This window comes from Lepidochelys olivacea (genome assembly GCF_965140295.1).
Source record: "Lepidochelys olivacea isolate rLepOli2 genome assembly, chromosome: 2".
Lineage (NCBI taxonomy): Eukaryota > Metazoa > Chordata > Testudines > Cheloniidae > Lepidochelys > Lepidochelys olivacea.
Window position 1 is genome coordinate 40,944,693 of NC_140412.1, and position 17,427 is coordinate 40,962,119.

At 38.3% G+C, this 17,427-nt stretch overlaps 1 protein-coding gene across 1 annotated transcript in view; it reads left to right on the forward strand.

Moving 5' to 3' along the window:
* STK3 (serine/threonine kinase 3) overlaps window positions 1–17,427 on the forward strand; it is a 291,221-nt gene that overhangs the window by 49,400 nt on the left and 224,394 nt on the right. Inside the window, exons 5-6 of the mRNA XM_084621958.1 lie at window positions 8,887–9,051; window positions 11,427–11,594. Coding sequence (XP_084478084.1) covers window positions 8,887–9,051; window positions 11,427–11,594 — 333 coding nt within the window. The remainder of the gene's footprint in view (window positions 1–8,886; window positions 9,052–11,426; window positions 11,595–17,427) is intronic.

Consider the following 17,427-nt stretch of genomic DNA (forward strand, 5'->3'; position numbering starts at 1 on the left):
AGCAAAGGAGAGTTTTTAAAGAGGATCTGAAGAAAGATATCAGTCAACTAAAGTACTGGTTATCCCTTCAGGGCTAAAATATTTGGGAATTATTCTATCTCTGGATGATAAATGAGCCCTTTATGTATAGGCCATATATTTCAAAAAGTTAGAACTGAATTATTTAAATAGGCTAGGTTTCAGCTAATCCTGCTAAAACCGAATGAATTAGCTGAAAATACTAGTACAATTTTGTTCTTTGCTGTACCTACCAAGAATACAAAGTAACTGGTGGTGACCCCTTAACACAATGGTCCCCAACCTTTCTGTGGGAATAGCGCTTTCCTATTCCCAGAAGACTGTGGCAGGGCGCCAGACACCCCACTGCTGAAATGTGGGGTGATTTTGCCAGTATAGCTACATTTGTTTTGCTGGCATAATTTGATAGTCACAGTTTTTTATTTCTTTAATTTTCATCCCATTTCTCCTGGTTATGCTCTTTTGTACTACCCTAACTGAATATGAGGAGATAAATTTCCACACATCTTGACTGAAAGAACGAAAAAGCAAACACAATATGAAAAAATGGAGTGTAATTCTTCAAAATGTGGCACACAATTGTTGACTTTAATGCAATCTTATAATGCCCTTTTCACCTTAAAAAAAACAAACAAACAAAAAAAACAAAAACCCAACAGGCTACCTGGTGTTTAGTGAGTGAAATAAAGAAGATTGTTTAAAACCCAGAATGATTGTGGAGGTGAGTAGTATGGGTATCTGACCTCTTCATGAAAAAGCAATATCTTAGCACTGAATCTGCTTTGTAGGGCCAGCCTACACTATAAAGGGTTGGCTGATGCTGCTATACTGCTATAGGTAGTCCAGCAGAACCCCCTGGTGGAGAGGCAGCTTATACTAGCGAAAGGAGTGATTTTGCCAGTATAGCTACATTTGTTTTGCTGGCATCGTTTGTCAGTCAGGAGTGTGTGGGTTTTTTTTTTTTTTTTCACACCCCTGACTGACACAGCCCAACAACATTTTTCAGGGTAGAGCAGCAGGCATTCATAGGCTGTGGCTGCAAGGAAAGTTGTAGTTATCGTGGTACCGTTATCTTCCCATAGTAATAACTGTTCTTATTAAAATGCTTATTAAAATTCTTATTATTGTTGAAATATAGTAAAGGGCCAGCTAATTTTAAGATTCCTGCTGTTCCACAATACAGTATTACAACTGCTCTAGTAACATGATATATTATAATGCAGATCATGTTGCATATTGGCAATTTATTACCAGCTAATAGAAAGCATTTGGCAAACAGCAAAGTAATTCATATTTTCGAAGGACATTTTAAAACAGGTTTTTAGCTGAGAGTGAGGGATTACACTCACCATGATGGAATTTTGCTGTTTGGATATAATGTGATAACTTTTGAATGACACATCCGATCAATTCCAAAATGACAGGGAACATTCTAGTTATCAATTAGCAGAACCCTATTGATTATGGTAAAAATTGAAAAACCTGAATGGGGGGATATGAGGAACACACAGATTTCTTTGCGTTTGGAGAACAGGCTCATTATGTTCAACATCTCTGTAATTATCTACAGATCAAAGAATTGATGGCAGCCTTGAACACATTCCAGTATAATAGTATTCCCAATGTCAATTTAAAATATTGTCACTCTGAAAGACACATCCCTGTAATTGGGAGGGGGTGAGAAAGAAAAGCGGGGGGTAGGGGGGATGTGAGTTGCTTGTCTGAACTTGAAGTTATTCAGGAACAGCTATTCCTGATTGGCTCCATGGGTGGAGACTCTTATTCTGGGATAAGAGGGCCTTATTTCTGTTTAATTTAACCCAGTGATTTAAACTAAAGAGGAACAAGACACTCTTATTCCAGAAGAGTGTTCATACCTGGAGCTATTTAGGAATATCTGTTCCTGAATAACTCATTGTGTAGACAAGCCATAAGAATGATGGGAAGGGTGGGGTCAGGTGGTTTTCTCTGCCCCAGTATGCTGTATGTATTTTTTTTTTTTGTCTCTGTGTACAAACCCATCTGTTTTATCTATTCTTCCTCCCCCCCTTCTCTTGCCCACAAACTCTTAATTAGCAATGTCTGGCTTGTGTACTGTCAGCGGTCTGAAACTGATAGTTGCTGCCATTAGGAAGTGCTAATGAGCAGGAGCTCAGCCTTGATATTGCTAATTGTAGCAATTAGCAAGAATTTCATATGTGGGAGTTTGAGAAATTAAGAAAACATGGCATTCCCTTGAGTTCAGTCCAAATTTAGGACTCTGCTAGTTCATTGTGCTTTAGGGCATGAGATCTTGATAGCCTCTCTTATACTGTACAACTAAGGTGATTTATTTTCCTTCTGGTAAGAGAAAGTGGCTGACTGCTACCTATTCTGTTGTGCATCATCTGGTCTGATGGTGACTGTCCTCTCTGCTGGCATAGGTAAGGCACAACCAGTCACTTGGCAAGTAAACATTTTTAAAATTTGTGATCAAATATTGTCACCAGATTTTGTCAAAACTAGCCTATGCACCAGTTCTGAAGAATAAGCACCTGGGAAATTTGAACTATAAAAAGTAGCCTCTTTTTTTTAGTTATAAATTTAGATTTTTTTGTAAAAGTGAGAAACCTATTAATTTTGTTTAAAAATTGTTTTGGAAAGTTAAGTTTTTATGAAAAGAAGGAGGTTAGACTGGAAACAATTTTGAAACTTTAATTGATCAGCAATTATGACCAATTTTAACATCTTATAAAATGGGGATTCATGTGTGACCATCATGTTCATTGTCTGTGGTGAAATTCATTCCTTCATGGTGGAAGGCCAGCATGTGGCCAGTTCACTTGTAGGATTTAAGGAATGCATAGACTTTTTTTGTCTTTTTCTTCTTCACAGCAATTCATTTTGCTTCTGAGCAAAATCTGTCTTTTGTACTCTATAATCTCAGCAGAATATTTTGAAAATGGAAATTAACAGAGAGAGTTACATAAGAACATAAGAATGGCCATATTGGATCAGACCAATGGTCCATCTAACCTAATATCCTGTCTTCAGACAGTGGCCAATGCCAGGTGCTTCAGAGGGAATGTACAGAACAGGTAATCAAGTGATTCAACCCATGTTGCCAATTCCCAGCTTCTGGAAAACAGAGGCTAGGGACACTTTAGAGCAGTGGTTCTTAACCTTTACTGCAGCCTGCACCCCTTTGGTTCTCAAAATATGTTCTCGCACCCCTTATCAAAAATCGTTGAAGTAGGTCAGTTCTTCAAACCTAGATATATTTTCTGTTTGTATATTACAGCAATCGTTTAAAAAAAGTATAATGTTAATAAATATATAGGTTTGATGAAACAAAGTAGTTGTACTTACATGCCTGTGCTTAATTTGTGTTTTTCATGATTTACCTTCCAAAAAAATCTGCCATGTCTCGCACCCCCAAAAAGGGCGTCTCGCACCCCAGGTTAAGAACCACTGCTTTAGAGCATGGTTTTGCATCCCTGCCCATCCTGGCTAATAGCCATTGATGGACCTATCCTCCATGAATTTATCCAGTTCTTTTTTGAAGCCCGTTATAGACTTGGCCTTCACAATGACCTCTGGCAGAGTTCTACCTGCTGAGTGTGCGTCGTGTGACGAAACACTTCCTTTTGTTGAAGCGGCAAAGAGTCCTGTGGCACGTTCTAGACTACCACAAATACCCACGAAAGCTCATGCTCCAATACGTCTGTTAGCCTATAAGGTGCCACAGGACTCTTTGTTGCTTTTACAGATCCAGACTAACACGGCTACCCCTCTGAAGCCTTCCTTTCGTTTGTTTTAAACCTGCTGTGTATTAATTTCATTTGGTGACCCCTTAGTTCTTGTGTTATGAGATGGAGTAAATAACACTTCCTTATTTACTTTCTCCACACCAGTCATGATTTTATAGACCTCTATCATATCCCACCTTAGTCGTTTCTTTTCCATGCTGAAAAGTCCCAGTCTTAATCTCTCCTCGTATGAAAGCTGTTAGAATCAGAGACTTTAAGGTCAGAAGGGACTATTATGATGGTCTAGTCTGACCTTCTGCACAACGCAGGCCACAGAATCTCACCCACCCACTCCTGTAACAAACCCCTGACCTATGTCTGAGCTACTGAAGTCCTCAAATTGTGGTTTAAAGACTTCAAGGTGCAGAGAATCCTCCAGCAAGTGACCCGTGCCCCAAGCTGCAGAGGAAGGCCAAAAACCCCCAGGGCCTCTGCCAATCTGTCCTGGAGGAAAATTCCTTCCTGACCCCAAATATGGCGATCAGCTAAACCCTGAGCATGTGGGCAAGACTCACCAGCCAGGCACCCAGGAAAGAATTCTCTGTAGTAACTCAGATCCCACCCCATCTAGCATCCCATCACAAGCCATTGGGCATATTTACCGCTAATAGTCAAAGATCAATTAATTGCCAAAATCACATTATCCCATCATACCATCCCCTCCATAAACATATCAAGCTTAGTCTTGAAGCCAGATATGTCTTTTGTCTCCTCTGCTCCCTTGGAAGGCTGTTCCAGAACTTTACTGCTTTGATGGTTAGAAACCTTCATCTAATTTCAAGTTTAAACTTCCTGATGGCCAATTTATATCCTTTTGTTTTTGTGTCCACATTGGTACTGAGCTTAAATAATTCCTCTCCCTCCCTGGTATTTATCCCTTTAATATAATTATAGAGAGCAATCATATCTTCCCCTCAGCCTTCTTTTGGTTAGGCTAAACAAGCCAAGCTCCTTGCGCCTCCTTTTCTAAGACAGGTTTTCCATTTCTCGGATCATCCTAGTAGCCCTTCTCTGTACCTGTTCCAGTTTGAATTCATCCTCCTTAAACATGGGAGACCAGAACTGCACACACTATTCCAGATGAGATCTCACCAGTGCCTTGTATAACGGTACTAACACCTCTTTATCTCTACTGGAAATACCTCGCCTGATGCATCCCAAGACCGCATTAGCTTTTTTCACAGCCATATCACATTGGCGGCTCATAGTCATCCTGTGATCAACCAATACTCTGAGGTCCTTCCTCTCCTGTATTACTTCCAAGTGATGCATCCCCAGTTTATAACAAAACTTCCGTACTCCTAATTTTTGTTACCTTTTTCTGTACCCTTTTCAATTCCATATGTCTTTTTTGAGATGGGATGACCAGATCTTCATGTAGTATTCAAGATATGGGCATACCATGGATTTATAGATAGGCAATATGATATTTTCTGTATTCTTATTTCTTTCTTTCCTAATGATTCCCAACATTCTGTTAGCTTTTTTGACTGCTACTGCACATTGAGTGGATGTTCAGAGAACTATCCACAATGACTCCAAGATCTATTTCTTGAGTGGTAAGAGCTAATTTAGATCTCATCATTTTATATGTAGAGCTGGGATTATGTTTTCCAATGTGCATTGCTTTGCATTTATCAACATTGAATTTTGTTGCCCAATCTCCCAGTTTTTGAGATCTCTTTGTAACTCTTCTCAGTCTGCTTTTGACTTAACTATCTTGAGTAGTTTTGTATCATTTGCAAATTTTGTCATCTCACTGTTCACCCCTTTTTCCAGATCATTTATGAATATGTTAAATAGGACTGGTCCCAGTGCAGACCCCGGGGGGACACCACTATTTACCTTTCTCCGTTCTGAAAACTGACCATTAATACCTACCCTTTGTTTTCTATCTTTTAACCAGTTACCAATCCATGAAAGGACCTTCCTTTGACAGCTTACTTTGCTTAAAAGCCTTTGGTGAGGGACCTAGTCAAAGACTTTCTGAAAGTCCAAGTGCGCACTATCCACCAGATATGTCCACATGTCCTTTGACCCCCGCAAAGAATTCTAGTAGATTGGTGAGGCATGATTTTCCTTTACAAAAAACGTGTTGACTCTTCCTCAACACATTGTGTTCATCTAGGTGTCTGATATTTCTGTTCTTTACTACAGTTTTAACCAATTTTCCTGGTACTGAAGTTAGGTTTACCAGCGTGTAATTGCTAGATCGCCTCTGGAGCCTTTTTAAAAAATTGGCATCACATTAGCTATTCTCCAGTACAGAAGCTGCTTTAAATGATAGGTTACATACCAGTTAGTAGTTCTGCAGTTTTACATTTGAATTCCTTCAGAACTCTTGGGTGAATACCATCGGGTCTTGATGATTTATTAGTGTTTAGTTTATCAGTTTGTTCCAAAACCTCCTCTAATGACACCTCAATCTGGGACAGTTCCGCGGATTTGTCACCTAAAAAGAATGGCTCAGGTTTGGGAATCTCCCTCACATCCTCCGCCATGCAAATAATTCATTTAGTTTCTCTGCAATGGCCTTATCTTCCTTGGGGAGTGCTCCTTTAGCACCTTGATCATCCAGTGGCCTCACTAGTTGTTTAGCACGCTTCCTGCTTTTGATGTACTTAATTTTTTTTTTTTTTTTGCTCTTTGTTTTGAGTCTTTGGCTAGCTGTTCTTCAAATTCTTTTTTGGCCTCCCTAATTATTTTTTTACACTTCACTTGCCAGAGGTTTTTGCTTCTTTCTATTTTCCTTAGTAGGATTTAATTTCCGCTTCTTAAACCTTTCCTCATAGGTCACGTTTTCTAAACTGTTTATTATTTTTGTTGCTCTCCTCTGGATTCTCTCTCCAGCTTGTCCACATCTTTCCTACTCGACACAGTACTCCAGCTGAGGCCTCCCCAATGTCAAGTATACTGGGACAATTACCTCTTGTGTCATACATACAACGCTCCTATTAATACACCCCAGAGTTGAAAAGGATTTGTTTGGCCTCTACTCTGTACCCAGAGTTGAAGAGTTCATCCTGGGCCAATCCTGTGAAGTACTTAGCACCCTCAACTAACATTTAATTTATTGGTTTCAGAGTAGCAGCCATCTTAGTCTGTATTCGCAAAAAGAAAAGGAGTACTTGTGGCACCTTAGAGACTAACAAATTTATTTGAGCATAAACTTTCGTGAAAGCTTATGCTCAAATAAATTTGTTAGTCTCTAAGGTGCCACAAGTACTCCTTTTCTTTTTTTATTTAATTTGTTATTGTTAATTTATTACTTGAAGTAGCACTTAGAGGCTCTCATGAGGATCAGAGTAACAGTCTGTTATGTGCCGTACAAATGCAGAGTTAAGAAGTGTCTTCTGCTTAGGAAGTAAAAACTCAAATGCACAACTACAAAATGGAGAATAATGGGCTAGGTAGTACTGCTGAAAAGAATCTGGGTTATAGTGGATCACAAACTAAAAGTGAGTCAACAGTGTGATGCGGTTGCAAAAAAGGCTAATATTCTGGGGTGTATTAATAGGAGTGTTGTATGTACAACACAAGAGGTAATTGTCCCGCTCTACTTGACCCTTGAGGGGGCCTCAACTGCAGTATGGTGTTTAATAGGAAAGATCTGGACAAGTTGGTGAGAAAGTCCAGAGGAGAGCAACAAAATAAAAGATTTAGAAAATGTGACCTATGAGGAGAGGTTTAAAAACAAATAAACTGGGCATGCTCAGTATTTTGAGAACAAGAGGGAAGGATCTGATAGGAGTGTTCAAATATGTTAAGAGCTGTTATAAAGAGGACTGTGGTCAATTGTCCTCCACGTCCACTGAAGGTAGGACAAGAAATAATGGGCTTTATCTGCAGCAAGGGAGACTTAGATTAGAGATCAGGAAAATCTTCCTAAGTATAAGGACAGTTAAGCACTGGAATAGACTTCCAAGGAATGTTGTAGAATTCCTGTCATTGGAGGTTTTTAAGAGCAGGTTGGACAAAAACCTGTCAGGGATGATCTAGGTTTACTCAGTCCTGCCTCAGTGCAGGGGGCTGGATTTGATGATTTCTTGAAGTCCCTTCCAGCCTACATTTCTGTGATTCACTGCATAGTTAATCTGGGTGATAAGCAACCAGGTCTGAGCACCTAGGGTAGTCTAGCCCAGGTGTTAGTGTCCCCAGTGCAAAGTCATATTCACATTATGATGTCCTCACTTGCTTATTTGTGTTCGGGGTCTTGTCCCATGGCTCTCTGTGCTGAGATGCTCTGATTCTTTCCCAGTCAATTGTGGGAGTACTTGCCTGTTTTTCAGGGGGAAGTGTGGGAAAGCATTAGAGGACTATCAGCTCTTGAGTGATTTAGCCTGCAACCACGCTGCAAAGTGGGTGTATTCCAGTCCGAGTTAAAGTGGAGACAAGGTTCAAACCCATACCTGCAGCTGGGTCTGCTAGCTCAGGCTCAAAGCAACTCCAAATCTGGGTAACGGGTTTTAGCATGCAGACAATGGGGGAATGATGGGGGTTGTTTGTGCTAAAATCCCAGTAAGAGTCCGTATTAACTCTACTGGTGAGACATTTTCTTTGGGGTAGCACCTGTCTCTAAGAGTTAATAATCTAATTATAGATTATATTGGGGAGAGAGAAAACTCTTTCTCCTATGTATAAATAAAGAAAAATTATAAACAAATTCAAAAAAGTTTTAAGCTAATCCCGTGGCAACATTTCAACCCCTATTTTGCTTATGTGATGTTTAGGGCCCAATTTTGCAATGTGATCTGTATGGGTGAACTCCTGCTCATATCTGAAGTAGGTTTACTTCCCATCCAGCTACGTAGATCAAATTGCAGGATCAGAGTCTTAAATTGTAAACTCTTTGAGACCTAGTCTTGCCTCATGTCTGTAAAGCATCTAGCATACTTCATGTATTATAATATTATTATTATTATTTATATAACAAACAGTTTACAGAACCTGAGTTTTATTCTTCTAGGCTATCATGTTGTTTATTTAAATGTGTAACTTGTGTGTGTGTGTGTGTGTGTGTGTGTGTGTGTGTGTGTATTTCCAAGAAGAAAAGTAGTTAGATGTTTGTTTTTTCTTATAGCTAACAGAAGATGAAATAGCCACCATTCTTAAATCCACACTTAAAGGACTTGAATATTTGCACTTCATGAGAAAAATACACAGAGATATAAAGGCTGGAAACATCCTCCTTAACACAGAAGGACATGCAAAATTAGCTGATTTTGGAGTGGCTGGCCAATTAACAGTAAGTATATGAAAAGATCAGAATCTTTTTTAGATTGTTATAATGCTCATAACCATTCACTTTTTTAAAAAAAGGGTTTCTACTTTTTCATTTCCTTTCATCATTCTCCATGGCCAGGAGTGACTGGTGATGGTGGGAAAGAGAGCACTCTTCTTCCCGTGATGATTATTTTGTTGCTCTCTAACTTTATTGAGCCTACTTAACTAGATAAAAAACCTCATAATACCATCAACTTTAATGCCTTTAATTTGATTTTTAGTTGCTTGAATTATAGCCTATTCAGGACTTTTGAAAGACTGTACTGCTCCTGTGTTTATGCTGTAGTTGTCTTGAAAATACATGGAATACTTCAGTATTGTCGGTCTGGTACCAGGGCTTGGGGAACAGCTAGTATGTGCCCATATGCCATACCAAAACTCTCTGAAGTTACTGTCTTGTTCTTTAGCATTTCAGCTTAGTTTTAAAAAGTGAGTCCCTAGCTGCTGTGGTTGCAAAGAAAATCTCATATGTGTTAACTGAATTTAAGTGATGCAGAGATGTCAATATGAGTGTGGAAAGAGCCTGGAACAATACCTCTCAGAGTGAAGTGTTAATAACAATAATTTAAATGTCAACATTATTAATGATTTCATTGCTCCTGTAAAAAAGAAGAGGGAGGATCACAATACTGCAGAGTTTATTGTAGTTTATTGTGAGAGACTTCTCATTTTGATGCCACAAGTGGGGTGACCTTTGGGAAAGTCACAACTGCTTTCACCCCCTTGACTGGTGCCCTAGGTCAGTGGTTCTTAACCAGGGGTACACCGAGGTCTTCCAGGGGATGCATCAACTTCATCTAGATATTTGCGTAGTTTTTCAACAGGCTACATAAAAAGCACTAGCAAAGTCAGTACAAACTAAAATTTCATACAAACAAAATGAAAATAAGCAATTTTGGGTTTTTATGTCTGATTTTCGTAAGCAAGTAGTTTTTAAGTGAGGTGAAACTTGGGAGCACGCAAGACAAATAGGAGTCCTGAAAGGGGTACAGGAGTCTGAAAAGGTTGAGAGACAGTTTCCTAGGTAGACTAGCAGAGCCCATGTGCATTATTGAAGAACCACGAAAAGGAATCCAAGCTTATTGAGCCCAGAGGAGTCCAGAAAGCATGTGATCATATTTTTAACATCTCCACACCTACAGTGAGCACATTCTTATCCTTGTGATTAATGTGGGCAGAGCTTGGAAAAATACCACTTTTTATTTCCTCCAATTTGGCCCTTTTCTGGGACCGTTAAGGTGCAAGTGTTCCAAAACCTGGAAAAGTGGCTGGCTAACTTATTAATCATATGGATTTATGGGCACTTCTACATTTCAAAAGAGCTTGATCCTTTGTTATGGCAGTAGGATCATAAATGTTTGCATTTTTTGTGTGTGACATAACAGAAATAACTTTTACATTATCATTGTAGTAGCGTCTGATGAACATTATGAACTCAACTAAATACATGAAGTGATCCCTCTTAAAAAAAATCTTAAAAATGAAGCAGTTGGGAGTACATATCAATAACTTAAGAGTAAAAACCTTTATAAGGACATTATAGTTAGCAATCCTAGCTAATAACAATCCTTATTTTACAGAAGTAAATATGTACATAAATAAAAATCCTAGAAATGTAGGGTTAAGATTAGATTTTCAAGAAACTCAAACTTGAGAGTTTGGAAATTCAGCTAAGGTACCACACTGTCTTAATTCTGCCTGTAGGTGGTCAGCAGAGGTGCGTGGGGATAGCCCATAGTTTTGTCCCTTCCCACCTGAAATACATTGGTCTTGCTAGATACACCCTCTTTCCTTCTTCCTGAGCTCTATGTTAGAGATGTGGAGAGCAAACAACCCTTCCACTTGATTTTCCTTATGCAACCTGGCCTGTCTCTGAAGCTGCTGGTGAGCTAAAATTAGCTTGGCAGCTTCTGAAGCCCCATTCCAGTGTCACTATTTAAAAATGAGTTTAAATCAACTAGGCTTTGTCCAGTTGATGACATGAGTCCAGTAAACTTTGTGACAAAACATTGGAAAGAAGAAGAGAAATAAAATAAAGTGGCAAAAAACCTTAAACTTATTGGACTCTGGGAAAGCTCTTTAATTTAAGAGCAAAAAATCAAGAAATCCCTTGTTTTATTTACTTCAGGTTTGAAAGGAAAACTGTTCCTCAGTCACAGACATCATCTACCAATTTTGAGAGTATTTGTTTATTTGTAGATTTGGGAGTGGGGATGGGGGAGGCAATGTAGTGATCACAGTGGAAACTTAGTTCTAACCTTAAATATGAAACAAATGTAATGGGAACCTATGCGGACAAATGTCTAAATTTTAATTGCACAAATGATGTGATTACAGGATACAATGGCAAAACGAAATACTGTTATAGGTACTCCATTTTGGATGGCTCCTGAGGTAATTCAAGAGATTGGTTATAACTGTGTGGCAGATATCTGGTCCCTTGGTATCACTTCAATAGAAATGGCTGAAGGAAAACCTCCATATGCTGATATACATCCAATGAGAGTAAGTAATATTTTTAAAAACATTTTTAAAAAATGAGTTATTGACCATGGTATGTTGTTTGCACAGCTAGCTGTAGAGTTATGTCTTATATAAATAACAGAAATGTGGGCAAAATCCTGGAATCCTTAATCAGGTCTCACTCACTGCTTGACTTCTATCTCCCCAATATTTAAAAGGCACTGTTACTATAGTTTGTACCTTGCAAACATGGAATTGATTTTCACAATCCCCCTATAAGAAAGTACTGTTATCTCCATTTTACAGATGGATAACTAAGGCACAGAGAGGTTAAGTGACTTCCCCAAGATAACAAAGGAAGCCTGTTTGAAGGTGAACCTAGATCTCCCGAGTTCAGTGCACTGCTGTAACCATGTAACCATCCTTCCTCCCTTCAAAGGGTGTTTTGATTAGTAATAGCCAAGAACGGAATTCATGATTTGATCCATTACTTGTTATTGACAGTGTTCATAATTCCAAACCAGTTTTTATGTGTTACTAAACATAACGTAAGTTAGGAATGTATTTCTGCATTAGCTTAGATGAGAAAAAAAAAAAAAGAATGTGTGATCTAAGAGTGATGATAATTGAAAAATATTGCTCTTTGAGAAGTTCATGGGCTGGTGTTATCCAGGGACAGTCCTGCCACCAGTTGGATGTACTTTTGTTTATTGAACTACACTATAAATAATAGTTATGCCTTTCTAATAAGTATGATTATAATAAAAACAGTTACTTTCATGTGCCATTTATAATTAGAACCCATTAGACATTATATGCTGTTAAAGGCAGTATGTTTCCCAGTATGTTTGGGGATATTTAAGCATGACACACATACTTGCGTATCATAGGGTTTAATATTTTTTTGTCAGTATCTCATGAGTCAGCATTTTAATATAAATACAGGGAACCACCATGGTTGAGTAAAAAGGTGTTGTTTTTACACAGTGACTTTAACTTGAATACATTCAAGAGTATTTAGTAGATTTATGGTCTTAAAAAAAACCAGGAATGATCTCTAAGGTTGCAAAAAGTTTTGTTAGTGAGTGTTTAAAGCAAAACAAAACCATCATTGTTTTGTGGTCTTGAAACATTATAGCATCTAAAGAAACACCTAATAAAACTTTTGGCAAAGCCATTGGTTTTGGCTATTTTGAAATCAAAGAATGACTAGAAATAATTCAAATTGAGATGAACAAGACATATATCTTTCAAGCTCACCTTTTTGTAATGAGTGGCTTAATTAATGAAGATTTAACATTTTAAACTGTTCTGAAGAACTCTATTGATTACAGATTAATTCTATTTGATTGTATTGGGGTTTTTTAGTTGTACTCTTTAACATTAATGAAATCATCTTCAGTACATCTGGGATCACTTTAATATAATTGCATGTAGTTGCACTAGGTAGTGAAAGGTAAGGACTAAATTATCAGAGAGGATTTTATCAGTATGACAATAGCTGCTTATAAACCAAAGGTCACTCTCTGAATTTGAAAGCTTGAGTCTTTTAAATTCTTGTAATCAAATGAATGATATCAAAGGCCAAAGTAATTTAACATAACAATTCTGGATTACACAGAACACATGTTCTTGTTAATAAATTATGTTATGGTCTTTAAGGACTTGTATGCTGTTAGTACTCTTTTTGTATATTTGATACCCACAGTTTTTCTTAATTTTTATTAGTGAGTTGTTACAGTGGTTAACAAGAAATACACAGATTTAAGTTGCAATAGTTTCCCCAGAGTTATATGATCTAACTTCACAGGATCCTTGGACATATGTAGATGCTTTTCTATTTTGTTTTAGTTATGACATACAATTGATATAGGCAAGCATGAAAGCTTGGGCAAATTTTCATTGCTTTTTCTGGATCTTGCTTGAGTTCTGTGGTATTTATGTAAAGTACAATTTTGTTACAGTACTTGGGAATGCATGTTATATGCGCTATTTTGCTGTAGGCTGGTTGGCATTGCCACAAAGGTAATACACTGCCAGTAGATCATTTCCTTGTCGACTGCATTTACAGTTTAATAGAAATATTACATGACTTTTTTTAAACAAGTGTTTTGGCAGGGAGGAAATAGCAGATTCCATGCGAACAGGCATAGCTTCCTCCATTTTAACCACACGCTAGCTACTCCAAAGAATTGTACTAAGTTTCAGTTGGGGAAGGATGAGAAGGGAGGAAAAAGGCATTTCGGTTTGAAGAATAGCAATGATTTCTTCTTGTAAAGTACTTAAACTTGTGGTTAAATATTTGTGACTACATAAAGGTGATGAGTGCCATTTCATCTGGTTGTGTTGTAGATCTGAGGCTGTTACTGTCTGGGACCACCATGTTTGGCTTATGATGGAAAGGCCATGACCATAAACCAACCCAATAGTCTAATAGTATCACTTTTTTCATACATGTAAGGGGCCTGCGTTGCCTCATTCATCTGGTGTTTAACTTCATTCATGCTGCTGGTAATGTTAAATAAAGACATACTTCAGAGAACAACATCTGTTCTTCAGAATACCGCCTCTTTGATGAAGGAAGTCTTAAAAGGGAGAAAGCTTGTGGGCATCAGGACTACTCTAGAACATGGAAAGACAGCCCCTAGAAATAGCAGTGAGTGAAACGATAGGCTATGGTATGGATACAGTCATATTTGTTTGCATCCTGTTACTATCTGTATTTAAATAAAACCATCAGCTACTTCACACATCTTTTCCTCCCTAATCAACAGCTACCTTTATTATTTTCATTCATCTCTACCATCTTCTTCTTTTGTAGTGCAAACAAAAGGTTGGCACTGACCACATTTTTTTTTTTTTTTTTTTGTTATACTAGCTCTCGTCTAGACCCTGTCATCAGTGGAGATTCAAATTACCAATCTGGTAACCAAAAGCTTCTGTAATACTCTAGCAATATTTTCCTTTCTGGTTATCAAGCTGTGTCCTCCAAAATCCTTGCTTACAGAATCTTCTTTAACAAGCAAAGAAAGTAAATTTTATTAAACTTTGAAATGGAGTCTTTCCCAACCTGCTCTACATACATAGTCCACACGTTATACAAATACAACATGGTTTTACAAAAGGTAGATCGTGCCAAACCAACCTGATCTCCTTCTTTGAGAGAGTAACAGATTTTTTAGATAAAGGAAACGCAGTGGATCTAATTTACTTAGATTTTAGTAAGGCGTTTGATACTGTGCCACATGGGGAATTATTAGTTAAATTGGATAAGATGGGCATCAATAGGAAAATTGAAAGGTGGATAGGGAATTGGTTAAAGGGGAGACTACAACGGGTCCTACTGAAAGGTGAACTGTCAAGTTGGAGGGAGGTTACCAGTGGAGTTCCTCAAGGATCAGTTTTGGGACCAATCTTATTTAATCTTTTTATTACTGACCTGGGCACAAAAAGTGGGAGTGTGCTAATAAAGTTTGCAGATGATACAAAGCTGGGAGGTATTGCTAATTTAGAGAAGGACAGGGATACCCTACAGGAGGATCTGGATGACCTTGTAAACTGGAGTAATAGGAATAGGATGAAATTTAATAGTGAGAAGTGTAAGGTCATGCATTTAGGGATTAATAACAAGAATTTTAGTTATAAGCTAGGGACGCATCAACTAGAAGTAACGGAGGAGGAAAAGGACCTTGGAGTATTGGTTGATCATAGGATGACTATGAGCTGCCAATGTGATATGGCTGTGAAAAAAGCTAATGTCGTCTTGGGATGCATCAGGAGAGGTATTTCCAGTAGGGATAAGGAGGTTTTAGTACCGTTATATAAGGCACTGGTGAGACCTCACCTGGAATACTGTGTGCAGTTCTGGTCTCCCATGTTTAAGAAGGATGAATTCAAACTGGAACAGGTACAGAGAAGGGCTACTAGGATGATCCGAGGAATGGAAAACTTGTCTTATGAAAGGAGACTCAGGGAGCTTGGCTTGTTTAGCCTAACTAAAAGAAGGTTGAGGGGAGATATGATTGCTCTCTATAAATATATCAGAGGGATAAATACCAGAGAGGGAGAGGAATTATTTAAACTCAGTACCAATGTGGACACAAGAACAAATGGATATAAACTGGCCACTAGGAAATTTAGATTAGAAATTAGACGAAGGTTTCTAACCATCAGTGGAGTGAAGTTTTGGAATAGCCTTCCGAGGGAAGTAGTGGGGGCAAAAGATCTATCTTGCTTTAAGATTAAACTCGATAAGTTTATGGAGGAGATGGTATGATGGGATAACATGGTTTTGGTAATTAAATATTTATGGTAAATAGGCCCAATGGCCTGTGATGGGTTTTTAGATGGGGTAAGATCCAAGTTACCCGGGAAAGAATTTTCTGTAGTATCTGGCTGATGAATCTTGCCCATATGCTCAGGGTTTAGCTGATGGCCATATTTGGGGTCGGGAAGGAATTTTCCTCCAGGGCAGATTGGAAGGCCCTGGAGGTTTTTCGCCTTCCTCTGTAGCATGGGGCACGGGTCACTTGCTGGAGGATTCTCTGCTCCTTGAGGTCTTCAAACTACAATTTGAGGACTTCAATAGCACAGATATAGGCGTGAGGTCTTTTTTAGGAGTGGTGGGTGAAATTCTGTGGCCTGCATTGTGCAGGAGGTCAGACTAGATGATCATAATGGTCCCTTCTGACCTAAATATCTATGAATCTATGTGTTCCACAGACTACTGCAGGAAGCCAATTTGAACTGTTTCGATTTGCTTTAAGTCCCATCATGATATTTATTTTTCCATAGCACTTACCCAGATTATCTGTACCTCCTGTTTAGCTTGTGTCACCTACACCATGGGCTAATCTACTTGTAAAAACAATGAGGAGTCCTTGTGGCACTTTAGAGACTTAACAAATTTTTTTGGGCATAAGCTTTCATGGGCTAGAACCCACTTCATCAGATGCATGAAGTGGCAAATACAGGAGTAGTTATAAATACATGAAAAGATGTGAATTGCCTTACCAAGTGTGAGGTTAGTCTAACGAGACAATTCAATTGACAGCAGGATACCAAGGGAGGAAAAATAACTTTTGAAGTGGTAATGAGTGGCCCATTTTAGACAGTTAACAAGAAGGTGTGAGTAACAGTAGGGGGAAATTAGTATTGGGGAAATTAGGTTTAGGTTTTATAATGACCCAACCACTCCGAGTCTTTATTCAGGCCTAATCTGATGGTGTCCAGTTTGCAACTTAAATTCCAGTTCTGCAGTTTCATGTTGGAGTCTGTTTTTGACGTTTTGTTGTTGAAGAATTGCCACTTTTAGGTCTGTTGTTGAGTGACCAGGGAGATTGAAGTGTTCTCCTACTGGTTCTTGAGTGTTATGATTCCTGATGTCAGATTTGTGTCCATTTATTCTTTTGCGTAGAGATTGTCCGGACAGAACTGGAATTAATTTGCACATGACATTTTGATTAAAAACCTAGAATGATGTTAAATTAACATGACACACGTTAAATGGATTAAAACTAGCTAACTGATAGATCAGTGTGTTTCTAGTGGTGTTCCATTAGATTGGCTCTTGGCCCTGTGCTATTTAACATTTTCATCAATGACCTGGAAGACCATATTAAATCAGCACTGATAAAGTTGGCAGATGACCCAATAATTGGGGGAGTGGTAAGTAATAAAGAGGACAGATCAGGATTTAGAATGATCTGGATTGCTTGGTAAACTGGGCGCAAACCAACAATATGTTTTAATATGGCTAAATGTATACATCTAGGAATAAAGAATGTAGGCCATACTTACAGAATGGGGGACTCTATCCTGGAAAAGTGAGTCTGAAAAAGATTTGAGGGTGGTGATGGATAATCTGCTAAACATG